We start from the raw sequence: 9,183 nt of genomic DNA, 5'->3' as shown, positions 1-9,183 counted from the left end.
CCCATAACTGAGCCAGAGAACCTCGACTCTCTAAGACCCAAACTGACCCTGACTCCGGAGAAGGGGGCAGAGACCCCTCTGTCGCCCCCCTGCGCGGACATTTTAACCGATTCCCCCTCAAATCGTGTATTTTTGTGGTGCCCGAGGCCGGTCCCTGCAGGGCACAAACGCCTTCCGCACCCTGCTCCGCCGCTCGGCTCTTTCCGGAACCTCTCGGTTGCTTCCGAAACCCCTCGTTCCTTTCCGGACCCTCTCCCTCGGTTTCTCCGAACACCTCTGTCTTTCCGGAACTGCTCGCCTTTTTCCGTAATCACTCGGCTCTCTCCGGCTCCCCGCTGTTCACCGGTGGAGCTCGGGTGGGCGTGGCCTCCCCTCACCCCTTTCCCGATTCTTTCCGAAGTCCTTCGGCGCTTTCTGCCGAGCGAGCAGGGCCGCTCTGCGGCGCTGACGTCACCTCCGGCCGCGCTATAAAAGGGCGGGCGCGGGCGGTGCGCGCGGTCCGTGGTGGAGGGCGCGGAGCTGGCGGGAGGTGCCTGCGCACCCACAGACCTGGTGAGGGGATGGGGCGAAGGGCGGGCGGGGGGCGCGGCGCGGCCTTCACCGCGCCCGGCTCGGGCTCACCCAGCCCCGCACGCACGGCCGGGCACAGGTGTGCGGGTGCGCCGGGGGAGGCTGAGGCCGGCCCTGCCTCCGCGGGCGTTCCGGCCGCCGCTCGCTCTCGCCTTCCGCGGCTCCGCCAGACGGTTCTTTATCGCGGGGAGCCGCAGAGCCGGGCCCAGGGTCTCCCCGCGGCCCTCGGGCGAGCGGAGCGGAGCGGAGCGAAGGGCGGGGGCGCGGCGCGGGTGAAGGGCGGGCGGACAGGGAGCGGCCGCAGCCGCCCTGGCCAGCGCGACCCGCGGCTGGAATCCCATTCAGCGCCCCGAGGAGGCACAAACAGGCGGAAAATAACATCCCCTGCCGCTAACAGCCCCCGCCGTGCCCGCCCGTCCCTTCAGGGGTGCCACCCAGCATTTCCCGGGGAGAATTCCCGGGGGATGTAGCCCCCGGCGCTGCGCGGCGCCGGGAATCATTGCACAGCAATGGCTCCCGCGGCTGCCCAGCCCTGTCCAAGGTCAGGAGATGCGGCGAGGAGAAGGAAGAAGCGATGGAGGGGCCGGGGCATGGAGGAGAGCCCGCTCCGCAGGGCCCGGGGGTCTCCGGGCAGGGGGGTGGCTTAGCAGCGCTGACAAGCAGGGAGGCATTTCAAAGGAATCTCCCGATCTCTCTTCCTTTCATACATGTGTCACTTTGTATGTAGAGCAAGGTCTACTGCTTCCTTTGTAAAAGAATCAGGATTTGTCCCTGCTCTGATTAATTTTTTTTTTTTTTAATTTAAAATAAACCCAAGTCAAGTGTTTCTCAATTTGTTGCCTGCATGCACCTTACCTGGTTATAACGATATAAATCTGCATTGCTGGTCATAAATATGTGCCAATAGGGCAACCATTGTCCCTGATATTGAAGGAAAACCAAGCAATTATCGCTGTATCTTTTTTCAGCAGGTTCATATTGGCTGTTCAGGATTTTTTTGTAGCTGTTTTATTATAAACCAGCTTCGTGCTCCAGTCGAAAATGTACGTGACTCTTGAGCAGTCTTTCATACATATTTAAATAGGTTTTGAAGAGCAGTTGTCTGGAGATGGCGAATGAACACATCAGGGAAAAAAGAAGAAAAAACAACCCAAAAAAAGCCAACTCGGCCTGAAATGGTATCTTTCTGGAAAACAAGTAATCCATTTTCTTTTGGCATTTTTGTTTTCAGCAAAGTGCCAGAAGATTCCAATGACTATGTTCACCGAAAGGCCTTAGTCAGGGATTCACATATGTTCAAAATAAATTTTAAATTCTACTGTGGAATTTTCATGCATTTATATACAACTAGCAGTGAGTTCTTCTTTGAAATCTTCAGTTGTCCTTATTTATAGATTGTGCAGAGAAAATGATGGACAAAATGTTGAAAATGGGATGCTTTCTGCTGCATTGTGTGCAGAATCTGTAACTGTAATAATGGCAGAAAATACTTGAACCAAGATAACAGGTTACATTGTTCACAAGAAGTAATTTATTTCCATTCTTGTTGAAATAAAAAGCCACAATATCTGTATTGGTCAGACTGAAATAGAAATTTTATTTAAAAAACAGATTTAGACGTAATGCTTATATGAGATCTGTAGTTCAGGAAGCTAAACATAATTCTGGTTGATTTTTTAATTACAGAGGTAGCAACAATAACAAAAAAGATGGTTACATTTACACATTTTAAGCGGTTTTGCACATTTTTCTCCTGCATAGCAGTAGGATAAGAGAGGCCTTAATTCTCTTGATGGAGGGTGGTACCTCTTGGTGAGAAATTTGTATTTCTCAACTATGACATTTACAACTAAACTCAGTAATTTAACACAAATAACTTGGTATCTTTGCTGCCTTTTTTTGGTCCATTTAATGTATTTGTGGGGTTGCAACTTTTTTAATCAGAAATACATTGCTTTTTGGGGGCAATTGATCACTTCCCCTGTATCGGAGGAAATAATACTAATTCCTCCCTTTCCTCCTCTGCTTGTTAGCATCGTGTGGGAGTTTGTTTTTCACATTTGTCCCTAGAGTGAGTATAGGCAGCAGAAGAATGGGGTGGAGCAGACTGCAGATGCCGTGGATAGTGGATGGAGACTGAGACTGTGAGCACAGCCCGGGCTGTGCTCCCAGGGCTGCCCGTGGGTCCAGCAGAGTGGGAATGTGCCAGCTCCCTGCTGCAGCGGACACAGGTGAAGCTGTGCAAATGCCAGAGAGACCTCCACATCTCCAGCAGGCACAAAGGCACACACACTGCTGCAGTTTTCCACTGAGGGATTGCAGTGTGTCCATGGGGTGGGAAAATTCGGTGGATTGGACACTCTGAACAGCTACATCTCAAAAAATACCTCCTGTTGCAACTGCTACTTGTCCATTTTTTTGTTGTGGCAATTGAAAGTCAACATTTTTGTAGATACTTACATTCCAAAACTTCTGATTGAATTTGTGTCTTCAAATTAACCTGTCACACTTGCTTATGCTGCAGCAAGAACCATCATTTGCCAAGTCCAGATAACTTGCTTTACGTTCTGTTTTGACCTTCAGATTATGGTAGTTTTTTGGTTTGTTTTTAACTAACTGCAAAGGTTAGTACATACTGAATTAACTTAAGTTTTCCTGTTGATGTTGTAACCTTTTTGCATGAGGAGGTTCGTCATTTTCAGTAGCTTGGGTAACACACCACATTATTTTATGTGACAAGGAAGCAAAAGGAAAGTAATTAACAGGTACTGTGACAGAAAAAAATTCAGCTGTATCCTTATGCTGGTCATTAGTTGAATGTTATCTTGATTTCCCCCTCCCTTTTAGACTCTACATTCTTCCATCATGTTGTCATCGTTTCGTAAAGTCAAAGTCCAGGTATTTTTCTGTAATGCATGCAGTGCCCTTGCCACACTTGCCTGCCTTTATTGCAGTGACCTGTTTCTAGCCACTGGTTTGAATTTGTTCTATACAGCAGGTGCTTTATTTGCATTTAGTGTGTGTCTGATCTGCCTTTCCTTTAATACTTTTGAGTTGCTTAATTTCTGTCTGTGATGCATGATGTGTGAATGTTTTATAGGAGTTACAGTTCAATATAATCAGGTTTTTATACTGACTAATTTTCCAAGAGGTTTTTGTTTTAAAACATACCTGAGCAGAATCTTTTTCTTAATAGCATCTGCAAATCAACTGTGAAGAGATTTACAGTGTAGAACATTGTGCATTCAAAGTTGGCTTTGTTTCCTGTTCACCCAATTGCACAAATTTATAATCCTTGAGTTGTTGTGGTGTAACTGTTTCTACACAGTGATGCTTTTGTTTCAGTGGTGATAAAATAAATAGGATGTATGGATCAGAGTTCAGCTGGGGAACACAAGCAACCAGATTTTATTTGGAAATTTTAGTGATGTAAATGTTTATACTGCAATTAAAATGACAATGAAAAGATAACAAATGGGGATGGAAAATGCTGGGGTTAATTATATAATCTTGCATTACCTGTAAACTCTGCATTTCTGCAATGCAGTCAAGATAATTTGCTTTCTCAGGAGTCTCAGCAGAGTGCAGTCCTTGCCAGTCCTGGATAGTTTTATCAAAGGTCTGTGATGTTAAAGCAAAAACATATCCAAAAAGGCCCCGTTGTATGTAAAGACACCAAATTCAGATGGGCAATTCAACTACTCTTATTTAAATAGTGGAATTGGGATTTTAAGATTAAATGCCTAAAAATGAACAGGTCTTTATCTGTCTTCGTGTTTCAAAAGTGCATAGTTGAGGCTGTGCTCAAACCCTCTTGTCAGCCTAAATCATCAGCTTTGCAACCACTTTGGTTTAACCAATTTACATTTTTTTTCTCTTCTAATGCGACAGTTTCTGTGTCCCTGCAATACCTGCTTAAATTTTGGGGCTGGTTTGAATTTTACCTGCACTGTGGTTAGTCTGTAGGAGTCTACAGCATCAAGCAGCAACTTCAGCACATCTTGACTTTTTTTTTGTATTGCAGTGCTTGACTGATTTTTCTGGCTTGGAATTTGGGGGAGGTTTGGGGCTGCGACCTTCCTTAATAGCATATTTGGACACAGTGTTCTGCTGCACATAGTCTAACCCTAAAATGTCTTTATTTTGTAAAGTTAAATTCAACAAACCAAAAGGCCAGGCATCAATTTTGTCCCAATAGTGTTTAAATCTCCAGGATAGGATATGGCATCCTTTAGCTCCTTCTCTGTAACACAACATGCTCAGGCTCCCTTTGCAGGAGCCAGTGCTGTGCACATTTTCAGAAGGATTCTCTTTGATTTTCCAGCAGTACAAGTATTTATGGACTTCCATAAACCAGGCAGTCATGGTGGTTTGTTTCTTCCCCGATGTTTTGAGGGAGCTGTGAATGGGAGAAATGAAAGCTGGGAAAAATGTTATTTTTTTTTTCTCCGTCCTTTTGAAGGTTATTTTCGCATCCATTTTTTGCTCAAAGAAGAAAGATCAGCAATCTGTTCCTGTTCCCCAGGAGGGAGTAGCTGAGATCAGTTAAATCTTCTTTAGACAAGATTGACGATGTGTGATGTTGATGAACATAAAAAAAGTGCATCGAGCTGTTCATGTGTGCATACTTGGGAAGCAGGAATGCTGTGATAGGGAAAATATTTCTGTTACAGGCTACTACTGAGGTCATGTATGCTGAATATATGTAACACATCAGGACTTTTCTTAAGAGAAAGTAATTATTTTACTGCTTCTTTAGATCTTGATGATGTACTGATATCTGATTGTTTTTCAGGCAAAGGAGTTTAATTTTTTTAAGCTTCATGTAACTGTTTTTAAAAATACATTAAAATCTTCTGCCTAGCAATGAATGTATTTCACATTTGTGCTTTTAAATCCCTGAAAACATGTTTTGGTAAGGGAAATGCTGACAGCTCTGCTGTGTGGCACCGCTGTAATTCCTGTTGAACCCACCTCAATTCCGCTGTTCCCGAACTTGAATGGTGTTGCTGACATCATCGTTGTTGCACTGTGGTGTCTGTAAATACCTGCAGTTGTATATTTTTGTGTGCTATTATGTATAATTTCTATTGACTGGGGAAGGCATAGATGGAAGGTTGAGAGTAATAAGTTTGTTTTGTTGTTTCAGGGTTTTTTTCCTTAATTTTCCTACTTCTTTTTGTTGGCTATTTTTTTTTTCTTTTTAAATAACATCACCAAAATGGTGCAGTGTGAAGAAGCATTTCTGATTTTTTGAGTTAGACATAAGCTGACCTAATGTCAATCTTACAGCGTGAAAGGAGGAATGAAATGTCCTCAGGACAGTCCAGATCTGCTCTCTGGGGCTTGGAAAGTTCCCTCAGCCCCCATCCTTATCGCCCAGCACCGGCTGTGCCGGGCGGGGCTGGAGGGATGACGCCGGTTGTCTGGGGAGAGCCTGGCACAGTTACATCCCAGCACTTCTCACCTTAAAAACATAAAACACAACTTCTAGTTGATGGGATTCGTGCAAGAAGTGCAGAGGTGTATCCTAGGTGTCTTCAAACGATGTAGTTGAACCAAGAAGGTTTGGGAACATCTTGGAGGGGTGCTTGGTATTCCAGGGAGTGCTGCAGTTGGAGGTGATAACATCCAGGGAGGGAGGGAGACTGCATTGTTCTGCAGCATCCATGACTTTTGAGTTTTGAGCTCCCTGGTGGCTCTGGCAGCACAGACACTGCTGACGTCGCTGGGGCTGCAGGAAGAACAGTCCATTATTGCTACACTAAAGCACTTCTTTTACAATTGACTGGCTCCACTGTAGTTACAAAAGGAGCCTTTCTTTTAACCAATTCCAGCAAAAAGAGGAGCCAGATTGCCTGGCTTCTGTGGTGAGAGGCAAACCAGCTCCCAGGGTAAATCACAGGCGGTCTCCCATTGGGCTTTCAAAATTGTAACAATGTTTGAAATGATAATTTAAATGATTTTAATGTTTCCCTAGATTAATAATGTAAATAATTAAATAATTTAAAATGTTTTCAAATGACTTTGCAAAGGTTATTTTTAGTATTGAAATACAAGTTGAATTGTATTGTACAGTGAATGAGTGTAGAGTGTTCCAGAGACTGACCAGGATTTAATTTTCTCCCAGTACTGCCCAAAACCAGAACAAGCAGAGAGGGGCTCCAGCCATGCAGTACATTTGACCAGCTGCCACTGTGTCATTCCTGAACACAGTGCAGTTTAAAAGAAGTATTGTTGGGATTCAAACACAGCATGACAGGGCAGGAAAGGAAGTTTTTAGCAGTAACTTCCTTTCCTGGAGGAAAAAGGCTGTTTCAAAGAGTGCTGGAAAAAACAGCTGCTTTCTCAGGGAGCCATATCTGTGCTTGAGCTCAAGTTATGTTCAGGGTTTGAGCTTTTAATACTCAGATACACTAATCAAGTGGAGATTTTGGTAGCGCTGCAAGACGAAACCTGGGCTTTGTTTATGTAATGCACTCTGGGTTGGTTTTTCTCCTTGCCCTCTTTTGACAGTAATGAGTGGAAGAAAAAGAAAAGCTGATTTTTCTTTCCTTCCTGCAACTGCCGCAGTGCAGCTGGGGCTCAGAGTTCATGGGAGCAAGGAGTGCTGCTGGCACAGCTGTCCTCTGGAGGGTGGGGACCTTGGAAGGGAGCTCAGGAATGTGTGGATTCGTCCCCATATGTTCCTTTCTATCAGATTGTCCTTTTGCAAGTGCTTGGAAAACACGGCCCTGTAGAACACTTTCCAGCCTGTGGAGTTTTCCATACAGTTATGCAAGATACATGTCTAATTAAAGCATGAAGCTAACTAATGACTAAATAACAATTTAATATTTAATGATGTATTTTAACTGATTGCCTATGTCCTTTAGTATGCAGTTCTAGTCTGGGTTTCTTCCCTGTCTCTGGCAGGATTGATGAGAAGTACCTTTAGCTTGGAGTGTGCAGAATTGATGGTAGAAAAGCACTGAGTGACTTGTGTAAACACTTGTACACAAAGACATTAATTGCAATATTGTTCAAGCACAGAAATGTTTGTTGCAGCAACCTCTTGATATACAGAGTTAGTTGTTAAATAAGTGGTTAAATATCCAAACTTCAATGATAATAATAGTTCCACTTCTGAAATTTGTGTTACAGTTCTGTTCTAATGCCCAGATCTCTTACTGAAAATCAAATTGCTTTTTGAAAGTTTAGGAACCGAAAATTAAAGATTGTCCCAATTTTAATAGAAAAGACAGTAGTCAAGTCTTTGCTGCCTGTGGCAACAATATTAGGTTTTAGTTCATGAAGTAATATAGAAGGATTTTCAGTTGGAGCAAGATCACTGGTTAAATAAAATGCTCTTTGAATTACTTGTCTAAGGCCAGATCTGTGAAGCCTCTTACTTGCTTTTGAAAGGTTATATAGAGAGTGGCAGGATGGGTTTGTAACTTTTTTTAGAGAACAAAGAAGAGATGCATCAGAAAGAGATGTGGGTCTATATATGTATGTAAGTGTATATAGATACATCTGGGCCACTTAACTGTTGTTCAAAGAAGAGTAATATTCTTTAGTTTAGTATTGAATATTTTAAATAAAATGTTTTGAGATATTGTATGTTGTACAAGAAATGTTTTGTGTTGGTATCTACACATATTTGTGCACAAACTCACATTTTTAGCTCTTTTATTGGACACTTGCATGCTACAGTTTGAGATGACACGGACATTACATGACTGCAGCCATATTTGTCCAAACCAAATAGGTGTTAAATGTCTTTGTAGATTTTTCTTTACCACTATTTTCTGCTAGAAGTGAGGTTTTATTTATATGTGAGATGTTTATATTTTATACACGTACCTGCCCACACAGAGGAAGATCGTAAGTAAACAATGTGTGATTTTTAAAAAACAGCTTTTTTTTTTTTGCATGGATTTCTTCCTGATCTACCAGTGTTTTATAAGACAAACATAATGGAGTTTTATTTTTGCTTTCAGAAAATGGATCCAAGTGGTGTAAAAGTGTTGGAAACAGCAGAAGATATCCAAGAAAGGCGTCAGCAAGTTTTGGACCGTTACCACAGGTTCAAGGAACTCTCTTCTCTGAGGCGCCAAAAACTTGAAGATTCCTATCGATTCCAGTTTTTCCAGCGTGATGCAGATGAGCTTGAAAAATGGATCCAAGAGAAACTGCAGATTGCATCTGATGAAAATTACAAAGACCCAAGCAATTTGCAGGCAAGTCTTCCTGCCACTTTATATTTCCTGCACTATTAATTTTGGGGCGTTACAGGTCAGCTGGGATAGAAAAAACACAGAAATGAAACTTGATCTGAGAGTGAAGAAAGATGCAAATACCCATGACCTTGGAAAGTGCTCTTCAAAAGCTTGGCTTTTTTGCTGATGTAATTGGAATATTTCTAATAATGGATTAGATGCTACATCAGCATAGAAAAAGTTGCTCAGTGTAATGTAGTGTAAAACCAACTTTGTTTAATCCTAGAATTTGTTGGATGCCTTAACTCTGTGAATAAATGTGAATTATCACTTATTGTTTCCACAAAAAAAAAAGATATTTGTAGAAAATAAGTTTGCGTGGGCAGAATTAGCTGACAGGTTCTCAGAGGTT

The 9,183-nt window shown here is 42.8% G+C and overlaps 1 protein-coding gene across 9 annotated transcripts in view; it reads left to right on the top strand.

Moving 5' to 3' along the window:
- Positions 1-447: 447 nt before the first annotated feature.
- The window catches only part of SPTAN1 (spectrin alpha, non-erythrocytic 1), a 46,301-nt gene continuing 37,565 nt past the window's right edge, over positions 448-9,183 (top strand). For 5 of the 9 annotated variants that reach the window (XM_032131117.1, XM_032131116.1, XM_032131114.1 and 2 more), the window contains exons 1-2: positions 3,421-3,468; positions 8,553-8,792. In XM_032131117.1, coding sequence (XP_031987008.1) covers positions 3,436-3,468; positions 8,553-8,792 — 273 coding nt within the window. In that variant the 5' untranslated portion in view covers positions 3,421-3,435. Of the gene's footprint in view, positions 553-3,418; positions 3,469-8,552; positions 8,793-9,183 lie in introns of those variants that run through there. The other 4 variants (XM_032131111.1, XM_032131108.1, XM_032131110.1 and 1 more) reach the window with 3 other exon arrangements.

The sequence above is a fragment of the Corvus moneduloides genome, chromosome 21, assembly GCF_009650955.1.
Source record: "Corvus moneduloides isolate bCorMon1 chromosome 21, bCorMon1.pri, whole genome shotgun sequence".
Lineage (NCBI taxonomy): Eukaryota > Metazoa > Chordata > Aves > Passeriformes > Corvidae > Corvus > Corvus moneduloides.
This window is presented reverse-complemented; position numbering and strand designations above follow the sequence as displayed.